At 39.9% G+C, this 23,596-nt stretch overlaps 1 protein-coding gene and 1 non-coding gene across 9 annotated transcripts in view; both read right to left on the reverse strand.

Annotated features, from left to right (window-relative positions):
* Positions 1–696: 696 nt before the first annotated feature.
* G3bp2 (G3BP stress granule assembly factor 2) overlaps positions 697–23,596 on the reverse strand; it is a 77,850-nt gene continuing 54,950 nt past the window's right edge. For 4 of the 8 annotated variants that reach the window (XM_076546624.1, XM_076546623.1, XM_076546630.1 and 1 more), the window contains exons 2-12: positions 19,967–20,085; positions 17,209–17,290; positions 16,289–16,462; positions 14,849–14,939; positions 14,082–14,184; positions 12,796–12,976; positions 11,785–11,883; positions 6,617–6,719; positions 4,799–4,927; positions 3,926–4,044; positions 697–3,578 (exon numbers count right to left, since the gene is read on the reverse strand). In XM_076546624.1, coding sequence (XP_076402739.1) covers positions 3,306–3,578; positions 3,926–4,044; positions 4,799–4,927; positions 6,617–6,719; positions 11,785–11,883; positions 12,796–12,976; positions 14,082–14,184; positions 14,849–14,939; positions 16,289–16,462; positions 17,209–17,290; positions 19,967–20,061 — 1,449 coding nt within the window. In that variant the 5' untranslated portion in view covers positions 20,062–20,085 and the 3' untranslated portion in view covers positions 697–3,305. The remainder of the gene's footprint in view (positions 3,579–3,925; positions 4,045–4,798; positions 4,928–6,616; positions 6,720–11,784; positions 11,884–12,795; positions 12,977–14,081; positions 14,185–14,848; positions 14,940–16,288; positions 16,463–17,208; positions 17,291–19,966; positions 20,086–23,596) is intronic. The other 4 variants (XM_076546629.1, XM_076546627.1, XM_076546626.1 and 1 more) reach the window with 1 other exon arrangement.
* On the reverse strand, positions 4,598–4,723 carry LOC121821039 (small Cajal body-specific RNA 23). The gene has a single exon (XR_006061742.1).

Consider the following 23,596-nt stretch of genomic DNA (forward strand, 5'->3'; position numbering starts at 1 on the left):
TTATTACAGACAGATATGCACGAGTCAATTACTTACAAAAATATTGTCTTGGACTTCCTAATTTCCAAGGAAATGTGGAAAGCTAGACTTCTAATTTGCAAGGATATTAAGCATTGATAAGATACATATACACCATACACAAATTTGGGGATTTCAGCCCTTTCTCTCATTTGTCAGAAGCAACCAGGAACCTTCATTATTTTAGAAACATTGCAATGATTTTGAAGTTTTTGTTTTCGGAGTTGGGTTCAAGGGTCAAAGGGTGTCTCAGCCAAGGCTGACCTCAAACTTCCATAGGCAAAGCTAGCTTTGAAATGCTGAGTCTCCTGCCTCCACCCCCAAATGCCTGGCTAAGCACTTTTGAATAATTATTTTCCAGGAAAACGTTACTAGAATCTTGTTATAAGCTATTGTGAAGATAGGTTTTGGGGGGTGTGGGGGGGACCGGTGTTCTTTTTAAGGTCTTTGTTGATCAACATTTAAAAGAACTCCTCGAGATCCACCTGCTGCCTCAAAAAGTGCTGAGATGAAAGGCGTGTGCCACCACCGCCCGGCGTGCTTTGCTTTTTCATATACCAAATGTGGTAAACAAAAAGCAGTTGGTCCGAACTCTTCTCATTCAGGCTGTATGAAATGCAACTGCGAGAAAATACTTGGAGTAATGTAACTTCAGATTAAATTAGGGACATAGATAAATGCTGCAGACATCAGTAGTTTATTGTTTTAGTCCAAACACATTCAAAATGGAAACTCAAAAAGAATACTTTCCACCTGAAACAATTAAACTAGATTCTACCAGCATATAATGCTTAACACATCACAAAATAAAGATGGTAATCCATTGTCTTCTATACCTACTAAAGCCAAGATGGTAAAGCCAATTTGGTTGCAATAGTGTCATAAGGATAGAATATTACCATCAAAATAAAATAAAATCAGCAAATAACAGTAATGGTAGATGAGTCATTTTTTAGTTTTTCACTGAAAAGGGGACAAAATGTTAAAAGTCCACAGTACTGCAGGTGAACAGTCACCATGTAAACTTCTCCATGTGATGTTTCAATGTTTCATTTGTGGTATGTAAAGGCTGAAGCTGAATGGCTCTTAGCTCCAATTTTCTATTACACTTAACATCTCTTGTCTTTTGTTGCCATAACAGTTTATGTGGGTTACAGGGCAATATCTTGGATTGGAAATATATATGCTTGTGTCCATGTGTCTCTATGTGTGTGTAATACACCCACATACACACACACACACACCAGGAAGGGGGAATAACAACAAAAGAAAAATACACTTGGGGAAAACCACTGACAATAAAGCCACGTATTTCAAAGTAGTTTGGATAAAAGCTTCAAAACTCCAAAGTAATTCTCTAGTATGAACTTCAAGTACTATACATTAGAAAGTGTAAAACTGTTTCAAACAAACAAAAAACCTTAGCCTTCCAAAATGGAAACTACAAAAACCTGTGTCCACAAAATATATGCAATAGTGCAAGACATTTCCTCAAACATGGAAGACCTCATTCAAAGGGGAAAGAGACAATAAATTTTACCCATATTGCCCAGCCGACAAAAAAAAAAAAAAAAGTTTCCTAACTAGCAAACAGTCGCATAGTTCAGAACCAATTTGCTACCATGTCAAGTGTGTATTTTGTTTTCATTAAGGTAGAATGGAGAAGTCTTCCATGTTAACTAACAAGCAGCTTTTAAGTGGTCACACTTGTTTACTCCGCTTCTTGCTTGAAACATCAGAAATCTGATATACACTGATTGTTCCAACCATAAAACCGGATAACCTTTGCCATTCTTGTGGTTTACTGGAACCTGCTATAAAGACAGACAATAATCCAGCAGCTAGAAACTTTGCTCACAGAATTGTTTAAAGATTCATGTAAAAATAAAAAGATGTCGTCCCAGACTTAAATTCAGGAGCCATTTGGGTGCTGACATCAGTTCAAGAATTGTGCAAAATGAATGACAGTTCCCTGCCCCCCAATCTCAAGAGCTGCCATTCTCCCTCTGAAAATTGCAGTATCCTCACGTAAGTTTACTTGCCATTTCTGGGAATCTGACTGCTTTTCAAATGTAACTAAAATGTACATCAAGTTGTTTGACTTTTCCAAGCATTAAGTGATAACGTTTATAGTTCACATTAGAGCTAAAAGTCTACTAGACTTACTCAAATAACTGACTTCCTCTCCCTTCAAACACACGAATCCCTCCCACACAGAACATCGATGTTAACTAAAGAACAAGATAAATAAGCATCCATTTTACTGATTTTAAAGATACTGCAATTTTTATACTTCAATGATTTTCTTCAACATTTTGCAGCTGTTTGGCTTCGCAGCACAGCAATTCATAACTACACTGCACAGATCACCAGCCAGACTGGAATGATGTGTTGTAGAAGGCACCATCATGCTTATTACATTACCAGAGAACAAAAATACAGGAAACAGTTTTCACTGTCCACAGCTTCAAGAAAGGGAAGGGGAGGAGTGTGTTGAGCAGCCAGCCATCCCTGTACTCAAGAGGGCAGGTCAGAAACTTAAGATACTGAGCCACTAAATCTGGCCTAGTATTTAAGACCACAGCATTTGAGGTTCTCATTTTTGTTATTTCGTTCATAACTAAATGATTTCCTTCTGGAATATTTGCAGTCTTGTTAAGGTTTGTGTATGCACACGCTGGTCACAGCAAGCAGATAAAATGCCCTCATCACTTCACAAACTATTCACTACTGGAAAAGAAGATGAAAGAGTTTTTCCCTGTCGCCTCCTGGTGCAGATGTCAATGTTAATGACTTCAGAGTACCCGATAGTGCATTTTGATGAATACATAACAAGTTTCTGTTGGTTGGTATTGGGGGGAAGCCAAGAAAAAAAGGCAAGATTCTCCAATTGCACAAATTGCACTATTTGTGTTTCCAACATTAACAGCAGAAACAGTTAACACTTAAACAAAATGTGCAGCAGAGGATTTTTTTTTTTTAAAACTCAAATGACCTGAATTCAGTGGGCATGTCCTTTTAAGTTCATTTTGTTGTAGACAGTTTTAGATATGGTCATTTCTCAGTCCTTAATTCTCCAAGTCTAGATTTATAAATTAACAATATGAATCCTGTTGTGAAATTGGGGGAATAATGTCCACTTCAATTTAACTGATAACCAAAAGATGCTTTTCACATCAAAGAAATGATCAACAAGGCTGTGTCACATTCCAAAGCCAAGAAACTGAACAAGAATGCAAACACGGATGAGTTAGGTCCCACTGCCAGAACCTGGCCGACAGGGGGCTTCAACGGCGCTGTCCTGGGAAGCGGCCTTCCATTTGCCCGGTTCCTCGTCCAGAACCAAGTTTCTGTGCCATGCCGCCTCTCGGAGGCGGTCCTCTTCCATCACGGTCACGCATCATTCCACCACCCACAATTCCACGTGGACCACCGGGACCTCGGTCATTGCGCCTGATGTCCCTGCGGTCCTCTCCGCCACCTCTGGTTTCTCGCTCTCTGGCAGCTCTGGTCTTCTTCTCCTCCACATTTAAGCGTACTTCCCCTCGAAACATAATCGGCTTCAAGAGGAGGAAAATGACAGGGGTGGGTTACACAAGAGGCAAATAGTAACTTGCATATATAAATAAGAAAAATCTTCCAAGAAATAAACTTGAATGGAAGTCTTAATATACAAATCTTGGCCTTTTTCAGTCAAGCAAATGAAATATGAACAAATGAAATATAAGATGATACACACAATAAACTGTAATATTCTCTTCATTCATTCTTTGCATAAATACCATTTCACAATTAACTATTTTTAGCTTACCATAAAAAAGATTTTCTACAGTTTTAAAATGTTTCAATTCATACTATATACAACAAAAAAGGGAAAATCTTGAGTTATGCCCCTTAAATCACTTACTTTTGCAATTAAGATTCTCTGAACTGGTTCAGAGTCATCAAAAACCACAAAACCAAAATTTGGAAGTTTTCCCCCAACACCCTTGGTATTGATGCGAAGTTCCACAACGTTTCCAAAACCTGTGAAAATATACATTACACCGAGGGTTAAATATTTTAAGAGAACATTCAAGTGACTTTCAATGTTCAGAATGAGAACTGTCATGTCTCTGATGGGTCTGAAAATAAAACTGGCAAAGCTGCTATACCTGGTGATGGCACCGTGTATCAGGTGTCATCAGTGCTCAGGTGGGGCCTCACCTCACCCCAACAACTGTGGCAGACAGGTGTCGTCTCCTCTTGATTAGTTTCCATGAGAAAAAACTACTTGTCAAGTTTTAGAAAGTCTTCTAGTTCTAAAGGTAAGATTATTTCCTTCAGCTCTTTCTCATCTCCTGAATGAGACTAAGCAACACTCAACAACCTGGGATGGTAGTACCATCACTTCTTCCCTTCTGACCAATTAAAGGGAGAATGAAAGCAGGTGAGATGCAGTAGAGACGGCAATTTAAAAACTGGGCTTTACTATGAAAAGAAATATCCATTTCTTCCTTTTAAAGGGGCTGTATTTAAATTCAAGACTATCATCTTTAACCGGAGCCTTCAGGTTACAAGTTATGCGAGGTGGAGGAGTTGTTGTACTGAAAACCGTGGAGTCCTGTGGTCCACTTGGACAGGACACCCCCAACCAGTCCAGATTCTCTTGCTCACGGAGGGCAGGTCAGGACCACAAAGGAGAGGACTGAGCCCTGGTGAGCAACTACATTTGTCTGACATGGGGTACACTTATGTTTTAACTTTAACGTCTAATATAAGAGCAAAGTAAAGCACTCACTCATAAAGAATTCTTTCAATTCGTTTTCATCAATATCATGAGGCAAGTTACCAACGAAAAGCTGATGACTGTCCGGGTAACGAATTATTCTCCGGTTATCAGAATCATTCTGCTCCATATCTCCTCTGCCTGAAAGACAGCAGAACGGGACAATGCATAAAAACAGGTAGAAAGCAGTGAATCAATATGCATGCCGGGCACAGTGGTGCAGGCCTTAAATTCCAACACTCAAGAGGCAGAGGCAGGTAAATCTCCGAGTTCCAGGACAGCCAGGGCTGCACAATGGAAAACTGTCTCAAAACAAACAAACAAAATCAATACTCTATTCCTGCTTTGGCTTAATAAAACCAGATGTGCTCCCTGAAGTGTATTTTTAGTAGATAAATAGGCCGGGCAGTGGTGGCGCACGCCTTTAATCCCAGCACTCGGAGGCAGAGCCAGGCAGATCTCTGTGAATTCCAGGGCAGCCTGGTCTCCAAAGCAAATTCCAGGAAAGGTGCAAAGCTACACAGAGAAACCCTGTCTCGAAAAACAAACAAAACCAAAAAAAAAAAAAAAAAAAAAGTAGTAAATATAGCGAAGTGTGGCTATTGACTAGATTGTCAGTCCTTTCTACTACTGATCTGATTAACTAAGAGGATAGTTATTTCTCTCTAATCCAGAACAAAGCAGATTTTCAATCATTCCTACTAAATATCTTAAGTCTTTTAAAACAGGAAACATTTCATCTTTGTATGGTACAATCAAATGGTACAACATTTCCTTTTTTTGGGTCTCTTACCTTCTAAGGTACTGTCAAATATAAGTAATCTTACCTGATTCCCTCAATAACATAGCAATAGTCATACAAGACAGAGATCACACAAGAAAAATTTCACAATACCTAAATGTTAAGAATGAGCAACTAGATTTAAAACTGTCATCCAAGATCATGATAGTCAATGCCAAAGCTAAAACAAGCTCCCAACCGAAACTTTGGAATTCATCACTTACTTTTAATTATAAATTAATTTTTAAATTTGAGGTATAGTGGCATATCCACCTGCATATCCAAAGCACTCTCTCTTTTTAAAAAATTTTATCTTTTCATTTGTTTGATTTTGAAGACAGGGTTTCTCTTTGTAACAGCCCTGGCTGTCCTGGACCTTGCTTTGTAGACCAGGCCTTGTCTTTTCTATGAATACCTGTATTGGTGTTCTGCCTGCATATAAGTAAGTGTGCGCACCACACGCATGCCTAGTACCCAGAGGTCAGAAGAGGGTCAGACCCCAGAGAACTGGAGCTAGACAGTTCTGACCTGACATGTGTGTGCTGGGAAACTGAACCTAAGGCATCTGGAAGAGTAACTCGTATTCCCAAATGCTGAACCATCTCTCCAACCTCCAAAAGCATTCTTAAAATTCTCACACAATTCAAATAACCATACTAGCTACCATATCTCAGCTAACAATGCAAAGTTAAGAAAAATTAGAATTTAAGAGGTTATCAGTGTAAAGTGTTTTTCCTAAAGAGATAAGAAAGAGTATAAGGTGAGCTAGTTACTAACAGTTCAATTTAGAATTCCTGAGGCCAACAACAAAAGCAAATGATAGAACATGACCGATTTTACACCTTCAAAATACATGTCTCCACAGATGCCATCAAACTCACTCTGGAAAGCTGTTAGCCTAGGCTATCTGAGCAGACTACATATAGGGACATGCTGCTGAGATAGATAACCTTACATGCACCTGGGTATGAAACCCAATACAGTTTTTAAAGTTTAGTGTTTTCCAACTGTCCAATAAACCCAAAAGGCCGTCAAGAGCTCAGCATTACCTGGCCTCGGTCCTCGAGGAGGGAAGCCAGGTCGTTCTCGAGGTCGTTGTTCACGCACCCTTGGTGGCTGAGATTGAACTTCTGGCTTAGCGTCAACCCTTGGCTAAAATATAATGGAAAAATTATTAAAATTTTTATATTATAAAGAAATAACTTCTACCGGAGAAAAATCAACCAAAGTAACTATTAGCAAGTCACTAGCAAGGATAATAATATTAAGTTCATGATGTTTTTACATAATTTCCTATATGTGTGAAAATACTTTTTAAAAGATATTCTGTACCAAGCTAGGACTGTAGGGTAGATCTTAATTCTCACTCAACATTGTATAATTTGCACTAAGCTACTTTTGCACAAAACACTCTTTAAAATTAAAATTATACTCACAATGAAACAGCTTAAGTTACTGCTACAAATATCACAAAATGCAAGATGAGCAACTCCATATACATACATAAGACAAAGTTAAAAAGCTTTCTTATAAAGACAAGAATAAAGACACATAATTCCTCAATAAATACCTAGTTTGCTGCCTTCAGACAGACATCAGCAGTGCTCAGTCACATCTCCTAACCCCATCCCATAATCTTGAAACCAGTATTTTAATAGTCTGCACACATAACCCTTTAGAGCATGGTGGCAAGTGCCTATAATCCCAGCACTCAGAAGGCTGAGGCAGGAGGATCTCAAGTTTGAAGTCGTCTTGAAACAGAAGACCACAATCTCAAAAACGTCTCAAAGAAGCCCTTGAGAAAGGGCTGACCAACCACCTTCCTTAATGGGGTAAGACAGAAAGTGACAGGGCTGTTTTGTCCACTATTGACTCAAATACACTGAGGGACCTTGTAAACAACACATCCGTTCATGCTCTCCTTCACTTCACTTCCCTAACACAACAGCATTTCAGTATTCTCAACCCCTGCAGGCTTTCTGCTGCCCAAGGAAAAGACAAAGCTAAATGAATCTTCAAAGGAGACTGAAAACAGTCAACAGAATATGGAGTTAGTGCTTTAATCACTGAGGACCTTGGGCTAAGCAGTACTCAATCTTTCATTAGTTATATAACTGGGATGTTACAGTTTGCAAGGACACATTAAATCTAAAAAAAATTATGGTTCTTCTAAAACTGACCATTTAGACTGCAACCACTGTAACCCTAAGATATATATCAACTGTAACAGCAGTTATTTTAAAAGATTTACCTACTTCTTACAGCCTGGTTTTTTTTTCTGTGTAGACTATATTCTCCTACAAGATGAAATCACATGTCCTAGAATTTGCCTAGTTACAAAATTCATTTTGCTGGGTGTGGTGTCACATTGCAGCACGAGGAGGGGCCAAGTGAATTTCTGAGTTCAAGGCCAGCCAGAGCTATACATAGCGAGAGATTAATTTTCATTTTTGTTACAAAGCTCGTCTAGCTATCTTACTTTGTGTATATGGGATAGGCAATCCTTGAGAGGATTGCATTTTTGCTTTGTTTTTTAAGATTTATTTTTATGGGCATTGGTACTTTGCCTGCATGTCTTGTATATCTGTGTGAGGGTACCAGATCTGAAACTAGAGTTACAGGCAGTTGTGAGCTGCAATGTAGGTGCTGGGACTTGAACCCTTGTCATCCAGAAGGACAGCCAGTGCTCTTAACCACTGAGCCATTTCTTCAGCCCCAGCCCAGTTTGCTCTTAAAGTGGTGATACTACTACCATTACTTCCCTGGCTGCTGGGACTGTAGACGTGTACTACTGAAGAACCAAGCATGGTGCTTGAACAATGTCCAGCAATTACTGGTTCACAATATGCTACACCTGACAATGAGATACCTGCTGCCTGTACTTAAGAGTTCAACAGGACATCAACAACCTAAAATGTAATGCCTCAAAAAAGCCTATCTTTAGAAATATATGCTTACAACCCTGTCTCGAAAACAAATAAACAAACAAACAATAATAAGAAATATATGCTTACTCCACTAAGGGAGTCTCAAAGGGGAACTCAGTACAGTTTGTGTATCAATCAGAAATGAAGAATAGATGTCCTCTACTCAAACTTCAGTGTCTTACTGGATGTAATATATAAAATATATACATTTTACTTACTGGAGTATATATAATAAAAATAGCACATGTGTGCTGGGAATGATGATGGTACAAGCCTTTAATCTCAACATCCAGGAGACAGAGAGGCAAGTGGAATTCTGGTCTACATTGCCAGAGTTCCAGACCAACCAGAGGTACACAGTGAAATCCTTATCTCAAAAGGGGTGGGGGTGTGTAGGCAGTTAAGAGTATTTGCTGCTTTTTCAGAGAACCCAGGTTCAGTTCCCAGCACCCACATAGTTACTAAAAGCCCTCTATTTTCCAGCTTCAGAGTGTGAAGCTCTATTCTGATGTCTCTAGGGACTGCACATCTATGGTGCACAGATAAATGTTCAGGAAAAACCATCTGTATTGATAAAAATAAATCCTTTTCTTTGCATATTTCAAAACATATTACCAAAATAAATTCTCAAAACAAATTAAAATTAAGTTTAAAGGATTTCCCATCTTATAATTTGTAAATGTGACTTTGTAGGCAGAATGCCAGCGCATTGAAGTCGATCAAAAAGCTAAGAATTGTTCCTTGTTCCTTTTAATTATTAAGAAACAAATGCTAGCTAAGGCAGCTCTGTTCTTGTAACTCTTCGTGTCCAATGATTAAAGCTAGCCACTCCTAAGACGAAATGGCTAATATCCTACAGAGTATTAGGGCTTTCCATTTAACTTCATGTAACCAGAAAGTATTAGAGCAAGTCCTACAAATGAATGTCAAACAAAATATAAAACAAAAATGGTCAAATACAGTCAAAAAGTATCAGCACAGCCATACATAAGTCCTTCATTGAACACAAGCTATTTAGAAGAGCTAGTCAGTTTCCAGCAAAACCATCTTACCAAGAACTCCACTTACCTACATCTATCTCAATGCCTATCAATACCCTAAAAGTAGACTTAACTTCCTTTTACCAGATCATCTACTTAAAATAAGAAAATGAATCTATTCAAAAGTAACAAAAGAAGCTGAAGGTTCACTAAACTGAGTGAAAATATCACAAATGTATTCTCCACAGAAGCACAAAGCCATGAGGATATTCTTAAAGCATCCGCTGGATTATTTTTAACCAAGTCTGTGTGTGTGCCTGTGTGCGGTATGTGCACATGTACAGATGCCTACAGAGGCCACAGGCATCAAGTCCCCTGCAAGTGGAGTTCCAGGTAGTTGTAAGCCACCTGACATGGGTGCTGGGAACCTTAACTCAGGTCCCCTAAAAGCAATAACATGCTCTTACCTGCTGAGCAATCTTTCCAGCCCCTTAAAGTTTTAATGTTTGAACATTTCTTATTGGAGTGGGAAATAAAAATAACTTCAAAAGTGACTCAAATGTGAGATACCCAAGAGTCTAGAATCTAGAAAGTTAAGACATACTTTAAATAAAGTACTCTTCTTTTGTGTAAATACAGAGACACATTACCCTCCACAAGGTACTGAAGAAAAACATCCACATGGAAAACCACATATGTGGTTAATGGGTACCTATGTGAATTCAAAAGCTAGCCTATATTTCAGCTGTCCAAACATGGGTGAGTTATGCTAGACCTTAACTTTCCTGTCTCCAAAATGGCAGTTAATACTGCCCTCATGCAGGGTGGTTTGAAGGACTAAGGAAGGATTATCTGTGCACACTTTTAAGCCCAGTACTAGGGAGGTAGAGGCAAGTAGATCTCTGTGAGTTCAAGGCTAGCCAGAACTATACACAGTGAGACCCTGTCCCATCTGAACCCCTAAAAAAGAAAAGGGAATATAATATGCTGAAAATAAAAATGTTTGGAAAGGCAAATGAAAGGATTTGATTTACTAACTTATAAAACTTATAAAAACAAGTGTTGGGCTGTAGCCATGGCTTAGCAGCTAGTTAGGAGCACTGGCTGTTCTTCCAGGTGACCGGGGGTTCCATCCTCAGCACCCACATGGCAGCTCACAACCATCTGTACCTCCAGACCCAATGGAATCAACACCCTCTTCTGGCCTCTGAGGGCACTGCATGCACAAGATGCATAAGTAGGTAAAATACCCAGACACATAAAATAGTTAAAAATAAACCAAGTGTCACCAAATCTCTGAAACAACTCAAGACTCCAACTGGGGAATCTGACAGAAATCAAGATTTCAAAGTCCTGAGTCATTCGTCCCTTCTCCAGGTGGGTTTGAAAAGCACTGATCATCAGGGTGGAATTTTGGCTTGTGATCAAATGTAACCACATTTAAATTTTTAACTGGAAAAAAATAACACAAAGGTATTATGGTACCATGTATTCTATAGATGATTATAATGTGTAGAAACATCACGAGGACAAGATAATCACTACTTCTAAAACCTCAGTGTCTTAATGTTAGATCTAAAGAATGTATACAATAACCATTTTAAATGTACATTTTCTAGGAAAATGAAGCTCAACTCAAAATGTAGGGGAAACTGGGTATTTAAATATGCCAATAAACTTCATTCCAGTTTAATTTAGACTTTCTCTAACAAGCATAAAGAGTGTCCTATTTCCTCAGTTTGAAAGCTCTGAAATGTAAGATGACAAACAGACAAAAAGCAGAATACTGAAATGCTCAGTTACGGTGAACACTACAGTCATAAGTTGGTACAGGCTTCAATTCAACTGTGTGAACCACTTCAGACTGAGTTTAGGCAATGCAAATATACATATATAATATATACATGTAATATATATTATATATATACACACACATCAAATTCTCTATTTCTTCAGAACAATGATTTTTTTTAAAATGTCATTCTATTTTGTGCCTTTCCAAATTTCTTACCTAAAATATTCTTGCTAAGATGTAAACTTTTCAAAAGGAGTATTTTTCTAAAGAAGCCTTTAAAATGACAACAATATATTAATAAAACCAACTTAAATCTGTATCGCACAAACCCAAACCCCAAATACCACCTCTGTAAGATTAATAGAGATTTGGCATTTAAAGTGGGTGCACTGACATTTAATACATTTTTGTATGTTTAATCCATAGTTCTGGTTGACTCGCTTAAAAAATGTATAAAAACTAAGCAATTGGCAAATGTAACAAGGATACAATCCAATGTGTTCACAGATCGTTACCTGTGAGACTGGTGCTTTAACATGGGGTGGAATTCCAGAGGAAGAAACAGTACCACTAGGAGGCAGGTTTTTACTGGTCACTGAAGCCCAGGAGAAAGCCTGCAGGAAATGCAACAAACCTAGACTACTAATCATGGAAAACCACCAACATTCCTACAGGGAAACTTCCAAATATATAATCTGTTTTCATTTCTAATCTGTTCCTTTATATTGACGGACTCCTAAAAGAAAGGCACACACACACATGCCAGTCTGTGTGCCAGCTCTCAAAATCTCATTATGCAAGATACGACTGTTTTGTCTCAACTGCTAAATAAAACCACACCAAGTTCCTGTATAAAGCAAGTGGCAAACAAAACCACTATCAACTAAACATGCTATAAAAACTGGACCAGATAGAACTGACTTCTTTCCCCTTTTGGGGGAGACAGGATGTGTGAGTGATGGTGTTGGGGGAAAGGGGAAGAATAGAAAAGAACAGAGTACTAGTTGGAAACTTAACAGACACTTACAAATTGAACAAGGACTCTTGACTACTCTGCCCAAATATACTTTAACCTTCTACTTCACAGAGATAAGAAGTTTACATGACATACTATGGATGTCACACATCTCTACAAGAGAATTAGTATAGTAAGGAAACGGATCCCATTTAAATCACAAACAGGTATCTCTCACAGATCAACTTCAGGTGGGACATTGCATGACTCCTGGAGCATCAGAAGAGATGAGCAACTGAAAGCCTCATACATGGCCTTGAATAATTTCATGTAAGTCATTCAACACTGCATACAGACAAGAGTAATCTCATGTTATAAATTTCATTCTTAGGAACATTTTTGGGGTGGGAAAAAAAACCATGAAAACTCCCCAAAACAAAAACTCCAGTTTCTTTCATATACATACAAATATAGCTTACTATATCAAATAACAGACCAAACTCATGCTTCATTAATGGCACCAGGTCTGAAAAGGTGAGGCTGCAGGTCTGAAAAGTTCCTCTGACCTCACCTTTGGCGGTTCCTGAGGGAGAGCAGCAGGCTCGGAGGGAGGAGGGGTGGTCGACTTCTCCTCCAGCTCTTCTAGGCTTTTCTCCTCCGCCTGCGGTTTCAGCTCTTCCGTCTTCGTTTCAGACTCTGGCTCAGGTTCAGGGTCATGAGAGGATTCTTCTAAAGGCTCCTCTATGCCATTACTAGAATGAAACATCAAGGTCACCAGGAGATCAAATGAGGTACAACTCCCAACTAACCCAGGTAACGGTTGTCACCTGTTCTATGTTCACGTACATGTGGCGTCAGGGATGAGAGCCAAGTCCTGCCTGCTGAGCAGGCACTAGCAAAACTGCTGTGCCACGGAGACTCACACACTGTCTAATCCCATCTTTCTGTCTGTTATGGTTTTGTTGTTTGTGACAGGATTTCACCTTGTATCCTTGGCTGGCCTCAAACTCAGTGAGATCCACCTACTTCTGCCTCCTCTGAGTGCTGGGATTAAAGGTATGCACTCACATCCAGCCCCATCAATTTTAAAAATGGTTTTATTATTTTGCACGTAAGGGTGTTTTGCTTACATGTGTATCTGTTATCACATACATACACTTCCCTTGGAGACCAGAAGAGGGCATCAGATTCCCATGTCTGGGGTTACAGACTGCCACGTGGGTGCTGGGGACCAGGACTCTTAATGGCTGAGCCATCCCTACAGCCACAAGCCATCATTTTAAATCTAGATTACCTACAATGCTTATTTAAGTGCGACTATAACTCCTGTGCTTGTTTTCTAATTAGTGTGTGAAGGGACAGTGTATGACCATCAGAGGACTTTACGGAGCCACTTATCTCCTTCCAATTTTACCTCAGGAACGAAACTTAGGACACCAGGCCTGCAGGGTAAGCACCTTTACTGACTGAACCACCTCTCTGTCCCCTACACGCCATGTTTCATATAAAAGTTTATAGAAGTAAGTTCAGTGTATTGTCCTAAACAGTCTGTATTATCTGTAGTCAACCACAACTCTAATACAAATCATGTGGAATTTTTGAATTAATCATTTTCAGTATCTTGATATATGTCATAAGTAACCAAATACTGGCTTAAATATGCAGTTTTAACCAAAATGTATTTCCAAGGGCTGAGGCTGTAGTTTGTGGCCAAGTGCATGCATGCACTTAACATGCAAAGGTCTGGGGTTCGATACCAAGCACCAACAAAAAACCATTGACTTCCAACAACAACTTAGGAACAACTCCACTGCAGGCCAGCGCAGATGCAGGCCAGCGACTGCCAGCTAGCCTTACGTCACAGGGTGGGCGTCATAGTAGGTGCTGTTAGCATTCTCTTGCACAGGCTCAGGAGATGGCTGCCTTTCTTCTTGCTCCTCTTCTACTTCATCTTCTGATTCTGACAATACATAATGGACCACATCTTTTTAAGAGGGCTCACATTCTCTCTTACATACTACAGGATGTTTAAGGGTAAGCTAGGAAGTCAGCAGACTTACAAAGCAGTCATTCACTGGACTATTCCCTGTTCCCACAAATAAAGAGAACAAGTCGGACAACATTTAATGACTCTGCTCTATTTTAACAAGAGCTGTTAGTAAAGGAAGGAAAAGCTTGCAAGGAAGCTAAAAACCATGGTTTCTGTTGTCATATCTATTTAAGAGTAGTAATAATAAAAAACCTGCTATTTTTCTCAGTGGAAGATCAATAAATAACTATAGAACTGCCACAGCTTGGACAGGCAACAGACAATAAGGGAAAACAAATGAGAAAGTTCTATGTCACTTAGTTCATTTTGATAAAAGTGCATGGGTCCCAAAACAATTCCAGAACATATACTAAACTCTATGGTACAGCATGCAATCTACGGACATGTCACCTCACAGACTTCCTAGGTTTGACTTTAACATCATGTCATGTACACACATAGAGCCCCTAACAAAAACTAAAGGAGGGTTTGATTCAGCTAAAAGAAAAATGACAAATTCCCCAAAGTTCCATACTTCTAGAAATGCCTGAGTGAAGAATATTGAGAAAATGTTTTCCCTTTAAGGTAAGCTCACCTTCATCAAGTTCTGGTTCAGAATCACCAAACACTTCATCTTCGTAACGAAACATATCATTGTGAACATAAAATTTATTTGGAACAGATCCCTATAAAAAAACAATATGCAATCTCAATTTTAGTACCACAGAAATAATCTGGACTAAATATAATTATTCAAAGCTGAGCATGTTATGATGTTCACACCAATAAAAATAAGAAAAAAAAATCACCAAATGAATATTAGAGAAGTGTGGTGATAAACATGTAATTCTCCATTTGGAAGACAGAGAGAGAACGGCCACAAATTCCAGGCCAGATGAGCTAGAGATTCTGTCAAAAAAAATCATAATAATAATACACACACATGAAAATGTCAAAGCTCAGCACCATGTATATTTTAGTGCTTAAAAATAAGGAATTATTACAATTCAGAAACTCTTCTCATAAACAGAATTCATAAAGTTTTTCCATCTTTTCAAAACCCTTTGAAAATACAATTGAATATTTCTATGATCATGCGGGTTTTTTCTTTTGTCTTATGAGCCCAGGAACCAAATTCAGAGTCTAGCACAAAGTCAAGTGTTCTACCAGTAAGCCACATTCCCCAATCCTCTTTTCTGATCTATCACCCACTTTCACACAAACTTGAAAGCACACCCATACACACAATGTCCAAATAAGCAGTATCAACACACCTGTTAAAATCTCCCAAAGACAGCAGCAAGCAGACTGGAGAGATGGCTCAGTGGTTAAGAACACTGGCTGCTTTTGAAGACCCAGGTTCAATTCCCCAGCACGGTGGCTCACAACTTTCTGGAACTCCACTTTTAGAAATCTGATACCCTTCCCACCTCCTCAGTAACCAGGCACACATCCACATGCACGGAAAACACTCAAACACAGAAGAAACAAAATTAGAAGGCTGGGGAGATGGTTCAGAGGTTAAGGGCACTGGCTCTACCCTTGTAGAGGACCGGGGTTTGAGTCCAAGTAACCCAGGTGGCAACTGTCTGTGTCAGTTCCAGGGCATGCAATGCCCTCTTCTGACCTCCAAGGGCACAGGCACACATGTGGTACAGACAAAGCCACAACACCCATACACATTAAAACAAGTAAAATTCAAAATATCAATTAATTATTTTTTTAGAGATTTATTTATTTATTATGTATACAGTGTTCTGTCTGCATGTGTCCCTGCAGGCCAGAAGAGGGCGCCAGATCTCATTACAAATGGCTGTGAGCCACCATGTGGTTGCTGGGAACTGAACTCAGGACCTTTGAAAGAGCAGCCAGTGAGTACCCTTAACTGCTGAGCCATATCTCCAGCCCTCAATTAATTAATTTTAAAAAATAGCAACAAGCAAATCCAAACTTGTGGGAAGAAACTTTTTAGCATTCTAACAAAGCATTAACAAATAAATCACATAAACAGAAAAGAAACAAAATGAAAACTTACTTCTGGAGCCAGAACAAAGGTCTGCATAAACTTCCTCTCGGGCTGTCCACTGTTAGACAGCAAGCCCATCACCTGTACAACTACACCATCACTCAAGGTGGCATGAGCATCCACATGACGGATTTTGGTATGACATTCACTGAAGTTCAGAGATAACACTTTGTGGTGTATATCCTTTACAGAGGAAAGGGGTGAGGAAAAAAAAAACGTGTGCTATCACATTAACTACATATTATTATACGTACATACATTGCTTACTTCCTCATGACCAAAAAGATTAACTATTTGCCTTTTTTGCATTAATTTGAATCCAGTCCAGAAAACTGTGTATTATTACAATCAGACTGCCTGTTAACCACCATCTTTAACGTATCACACCTCTATAGAAGAAATCGGAACGCATCTTGATACTCTGTTGTAATCTCAACATTATATAGCTTTCCCTTCATCTCTGTGGCAGCTAATCCTTCTCACAAACTCCTACCAACTAACTGCTTTCTGACCTCACACCTAAGTTTACTTTCCAAGGATGTTTGTTGATGCCGTTTTCCTATACCCAACTTCTTCCCATTTGCTAAGGCCCAATCCAACCAAAGTCCAAATCCTTCACCAAGTCCAACTGAAGCCCCAAATCCTTTCAAGTCTCCAGTTATAAAGATAAATTATTTTGTGCATTATCTAGAGCACGAGAAATGTACTTTCTCAACTACTTCACATATAAAATACAACATTCCATGTTCTCCTTTTAAATACATACCAATGCAATACATTCTACTAAAACTGACTCTTTATAGCAAAGGATCACACCAGAGAAACTCAGCAAAGGATCACACCAGGGAAACTCGGTGAGTCCAGAAAGGCTACTTTTTAAAGCCTGTCTTAATTCAAAGACACTTGTAAATAGATCATTTTTGACTTACATTTTGGCCATAAACTGCTTCCTGGGGCTTTCCACTAGCATCCACTCCACCATGAACATAGGAGGAATTCCTGCCATAAAACCTGCAAAAAGCATTGACAGACATATCAGGGAAATGTTAGGGGCCACTAGAGTTGTGGTGCCCAACAGATAAAGGGTCCTTATCATCAACAAGAATCAACAAGAATATGACTACTTCCCATGGTGGTGTAAGGATTGAGTCAACGCCCACAGAATTAGTGTTTCTGGTAACAAGGCTGCTGCTCAATTAACCTGCCTCAAATTCATGTCAGTGAATTAACTACTAAGGTATATAAATAAATGGCTGCCTGAGGAGAGTAGTATTAAAAACTTCTTTTTTTTTTTTTTTTTTTTTTACGTTTTTCCTGTATGTATGTAATGCACCAAGTTCATGGCTGGCACCCTCAGAAGTCATAAGAGAACAGAGGATCCCATGAAACTAGTTACAGATGGTTGTGAGCTGAAATATAGGTGCTAGGAATCAAACGCTAGCCCTCTCCAAGATCAACAGTGCTTTTTAACTGTTAAGTCACCTTCCAACACTTTATAAAAACTTTAAGAAATTTTATTAAGAAATTTTTATTTCTGGGCAGTGGTGGCGCACGCCTTTAATCCCAGCACTCAGAAGGCAGAGCCAGGCAGATCTCTGTGAGTTCAAGCAAGATCCAGGACAAGCACCAAAACTACACAGAAAAACCCTGTCTCAAAAAAAAAAAAAAAAAAAAAAAAGAAAAAGAAAAAGAAACGTTTATTAAGAAATTTTTATTAAAAGGAAAAGTGGTTAAATAAGCTAGATATAATATGGAAAACATACCATTTTACCTTTTTATGAAAAATTACTTTGTGGATGTGCATGTACACATGTGTTTGTATGGAGATCAGAAGACAACCATGAGAAGCCTCCTTCCACTTTTAATGATGGAACTCGGTGAATCCCTTTACCCCGTAGGTCATGTTGCTAGCCTGGAAGTTACACTACTAGTTAGTAGTATTAGCCAGGCTGTGGTGGCATATGCCTTAGTTCGAGGCCAGCCTGGTCTACAGAGGGAGTTCCAGGACAGCCAGGGCTACGCAGAGAAACCATGCCTAAACAAAAAAATAAATAAAAATAAAAACAAAACCTTATTTCTAACTTTGTTCCATTTTTTTTCCCTATAAAAAAGAAGGAAAGGAAGGGAGGGAGGGAGAAACAGAGACAAAGAGCGACAGAGAGAAAGAGAGAGAGAGAGGGAGAGAGAGAGAGAGAGATGAATGTTTGGCATGGGGCTTCACATCTATAATTCCAGCACCTAGAAAGGCTGAGGCTTGCAAACTGCCATTGAGCTCAAGGCTAGCCAGAACTAGAGACCTTATTAAAGTGCAAAACCCAAACCAACAACTGCTACCTCAAATGGGCATGATGGTGTAAGCTTTAACCCCAGCCCTGGGGAATGAAGGAGACGGTAGAGAAGCAGGTGAATCAGAGTTGGGGTCAGCCTAGTCTACATAGTGAGTTAGTTCCAGGTCAGCCACACCCATGACAGTGAAACCCTGACTCAAAACAAAAACAAAATGAAAAAAAAAAAAAAAAAAAAAAAAAAAAAAAAAAACAGACTATTGATATTCTTAAAGACCAAATCTCATATAAAGATCCTAATGCACCGGGTGGTGGTGGGGCACGCCTTTAATCCCAGCACTCGGGAGGTAGAGCCAGGCGGATCTCTGTGAGTTCGAGGCCAGCCTGGAGGAAAGGCACAAAGCTACACAGAGAAACCCTGTCTCGAAAAACCAAAAAAAAAAAAAAAAAAAAAAAAAAAAAAGATCCTAATGCCTTCCACTTCCAAATATCTGAGGGAATTAAAATATTTTATACACTTCTTGTTTCAGTACAACACTGAAGCTTGGAAACTGGCTGTGGGTAGCTTGTTCACTTATTTGTCCTAATTCCTAATAGTTATTAGCCTCAGCTGTCAAGTATGACACTTGAGATAACCAAAGTATCCTGAGTAAAACCAGCACAAAGTTTACAGGAGAAAGGAAAGGATTCACAGCAAGGGTCGCAGCAACAGCAGACCCAGCCTCTCGCACACCACGTAAGAGAATATCAACATGGGCCACGTCCGCCTTCCGAGTGCCCAGCTAGGACCTGGGCAGCAACGGGGCCAGAGATGGTGCAGGGGTGAAGAATCAGAAACAGGCTCTCAGCAGGAGGTAAGGAGGATGGATTCATTGTCAACTGTCCTGCAGCATCGTATAGACAGCTAGCTATCTATCTGTCTGTCTGTCAGGTGTCTCCCCTTTCATTTGCACAAGCACAGTCAAAAGAACGGGACTCGGCAAGAACTACACACTACACACACTTCATTTCAACCTCTTGGAAAAGTTCAGCTTACAGATGTTTAACTCTTGTCAAAACAGTGAACAAGGCTACTAATAGTGTCTCACAAGCTAATACCTTTTTTTTCAGATGAGAAGAAATAAAAATCTTCCGCGGGTATAGCAGTTTTTCATAATACTATGAGAACTTAAAATGATACATTTAAGTCATTGATTTCCAATTGCTCATTAGAACCCTTTAGCAAGTCAAGCCTCACATTAGAATAATGAAACATGAAATACTAAAGAGAGTGTGTGCATTTGTGTGTAAAACTGAATGAATGTATTATACCATATGACATGACGTGTTTTTCCTGTTTGCAAAGGTCTTATCAACTGTGAGACAGACGGACAGACATGTATGAAGGGGGGTCTTAGTTTACCTGTGCAGGTACTCGGGAGCTTTATTCAGCAGAGTGTAGTACTGCCTCACAAACTCCCGCCCCACAAGCAGCGGACTGGGCTTCTCCATCACCATTTCTTTGCTGCACAATGTCAAATGCTGGGGAGAAACCAAAGACAAACAGCATTAAATCATCCCTGTAAAATACCATGGATAAGGCTTCACAGACAAAAAATGAGGACAAAGTAAACTAACACCATTTTAAAATGTTATTAACAGGCCGGGCAGTGATGCGCACGCCTTTAACCCCAGCACTTGGGAGGCACAGGCAGGTGGATCTCTGTGAGTTCAAGGGCAGCCAGCACTACACAGAGAAATGTGTCTAAAAAAACAAAACAAACAAAAAATTTTATTAACAGGCTAGAGAGATGGCTCAGCAGTTAGGAGCACTGCCTGCTTAGAGGACCCAGGTTCAATTCCCAACATCCACATTAAGGCATGCAACCATGTAACTCCAGTTCCAGGGGATCTGCGGGCCTCTTCTGGCCTCCTTGGGCACCAGAAACACAGAATGGTAAAACACCCACACACATTAAATAAAAAAAAAAAAAAAAAAAAAGAAAAGAAAAAAGAAGCAACTTCTTATTTACTTTATACATATAGCCCTCAGAGCAGTCTGATTTTAATCACCATGAAGCCTAAGTGGCAGCGGGCTGGAGATGGCTCGTGGTTAAGTAGTGCTCAGGGAATCTGAACCTTTAGCCTTGAAGGTACCCATGTCCACATATTCATACACAGATACGCAAAAACACATGATTAAAAATACATCTTGGGATTGGAGAATGCTCAGCAGCAAAAGCACTGTTGCTCTTGTGGAGGACGCAGGTTCAGTTCCCAGCAGTCACATGGTAGCTCACAACCATATTCCAGAGGACCAAATACCCTATTTTGACCTCCACAGGTACCATGCACACATGTGCTACATATACATACGAGCAGGCATGCACACACACAAAAGAAAATTTTTAAAGAAAAAGGAGGAGGAGGAGGAGGAGGAGGAGGAAGGCAGCCAGTGAGACGAGATGGCTCAGGAGATAAAGGTTTGCCTGACCTGAGCTCCACTCCCCAGGACCAATAAACACAGTGGAGAGAACTAACTCCCAGTCTGTCTCCTGACCTCCACTTCTAAGCACAGAGAAAATGTCACAAACACTGCTTGTTTTTCAAAAAAAAAAAAAAAAAAAAGGAGTAATATGGTTGATAATGGCTCACTGGTAGAGACTAGTACAGTGATTCCAAGAAATAGCCCTGGGTTCAATCCTAAGTACCAAAAGATGTGTGTAGACAGACAGAACACACAGGAACATACACCCACAACCTCGAAAGGCTACTTGACTTTTTAGTTATGTGCATGTGCGCATGTGTGCATCCACAGGGACCAGAAGAGGGTGTCGGATGGATGCCCTGGAGCTTGAGTTCCAGGTGACAGTGAAGCACCCCAGGTCAGTGGCGAGGGAGCTAACCCTGGGGCCTCTGGAAAAGCAAGAAGCACTCGTAACTGTGAAGTCACACACCGCCCCCAGCTCCCCTCTTGTTATACTTCAAAGTACTGAAGGGAAACCACAGAACAAAACAAAAACCAACCACACGTCTTAGTGTACATCAGGCAAATCGAACGCTGCCTGAACTCCTATTTTAACAAATTTCAATGCAGGTTTCCTTTAAGCAACTAAATAATTTCATCCCGGAAGACTCCTGTAATCACCGTGTTAGATGTGCACAGAGGTTCAGTGCACCTCTAGTGACTTCAGTGGTCCACTTTGTTCTAATTAGCTGTTTCTTCTGTTGCAACTGCCCCTCTAGACAGTTTTTCTTTTGTTTTCGAGGCTGGCCTAGAACACAGAGATCCGCCTGCCTCTGCCTCCCGAGTGCTGGGACTAAAGGCATGCATTGCCAAGGTTATAATACAGAAATGAATTTGTAAACCAAGTTTAGTGGCGCAGGCCTCTCAACCTGAGGCACTCAAAATCATGAGCCATTCATTCAGGCCTGCCTGGACTAGAGCCAAGTCCTGTCTTGTTTTGTTTTGTTTGTTTTATTTTTTCAAGACAGTGTTTCTCTGTGTAGCTCTGGGTGTCCTAGAACTCCCTCTGAAGACCAGGCTGCCCTTGAACTCACAGAGATCTGCCTGCCTCTGCCTCCTGAGTGCTGGGGTTAAAGGCGTGCGCCACCACTGCCTGGCCTTACTTTCTTTTTTCTTTTCTTTTCTTTTTTCTTTTTTTAAGTTTATTTCTTTTATATGAGTGGTATGTCTGTATAACACATGCATGCCTGGTACCCATGGAGATCAGAAGAGGGTAGAGGATCCCCCGGAACTGGGATTTTATGGACAATTGTAAGCCACCATGTGGATGCTAGGAATTGAACTTGGAAAGTGCCCTTAAGTTCTGAGCCATCTTTCTGAAGCCCTGTATTTTTTGTTTTAAAAATGTTATCAACTTTTAACTGGGAGACTAGAAAATGACTGAAGCAGGTTTGAAGGCAGCAGAAACCTTCACAAGTCTCAGTCACAATTGGAAAGAAAGCTGCTTCCACCTCCACCACCAACCACCACGATGGACCATCAAATACACTCTTTCAAAGATGGATAGGAAATCTATAGCTTATGCTGTCTACATGTCAAAGTGTATAGTAACTGAAATTGTTAAAACACAGGGAATCCAAGGCCCTCTTCTGGTCTTCTTGAGCACTAGGGATACACATGTGGTACAGACATAACAACCATACACATAAATTTTTTTAAAAAAATAAACAAATAAATAAAGCTGGACATAGCACTCTGAGTTTGAGGCCAGCCAGATCTACAGTGAGGTAGGTCTTAAAGGGGGAGGGGAGTTAAAGAGAAAATATGGTTTTAGAAGACTAAAAATTTGAGTCAGGGATTTTAGCTACCTTGCCCATATCATTGAGGGAGATGAACATATTCAACATTACTGGTTTTTGCAACAGAGACTCACAGCAACCATCCTGCCCAGGCCGCCTGAATTCTGGAATTAAGTAAAGCACCATGCCTGGCATTAACATCACTAAACTAAAAGCTACCCACTTTGGGTGTACCCAAAGTAGTAATAATGTATTTCTGTCTGACATAGTAATATTTAATGACCAAGGTCTTATTATACTAAAAATATTACTTAAGGTAAATAAGGAAGTTGAGACGGGAATAAATATGCTGACAACAAATGGTCAGTTATGTAGAGAAAATGTAATAAAGAACAAGAGAGGGTAGCAAGGCATGGTGGCACACGCCTTTAATCCCAGGGAGGTAAACTTTAAACTCAGGAGTCAGATGCAGGCCGAGCTCTACAAATTCAAGGCCAGCCTGGTCTACAAAGGTAGTCTGAGGTCAGCCAGGGCTGTTATGCAGAGAGAAAAAGAACAGAAGGTCTAGAAATGGCTTGGTGTTAAGAACTTCACTTGCTGTTCTTCTACAGGACCTGGCTTTTATTCCCAGCAACCACATGGCAACTCCCAACCATGTGTAACTCCAGTTCCAGTAGAGTCAATGCCCTCTTCTGGCCTCTGCAGGCACAATAGAGGCAAAAACATCCATACACATCAAAAAAGAAAGACTTGGGGCTAGGAACTTCAGCACCATAAAATGAGACAT

Source organism: Peromyscus maniculatus, chromosome 10 (assembly GCF_049852395.1).
Source record: "Peromyscus maniculatus bairdii isolate BWxNUB_F1_BW_parent chromosome 10, HU_Pman_BW_mat_3.1, whole genome shotgun sequence".
NCBI lineage: Eukaryota > Metazoa > Chordata > Mammalia > Rodentia > Cricetidae > Peromyscus > Peromyscus maniculatus.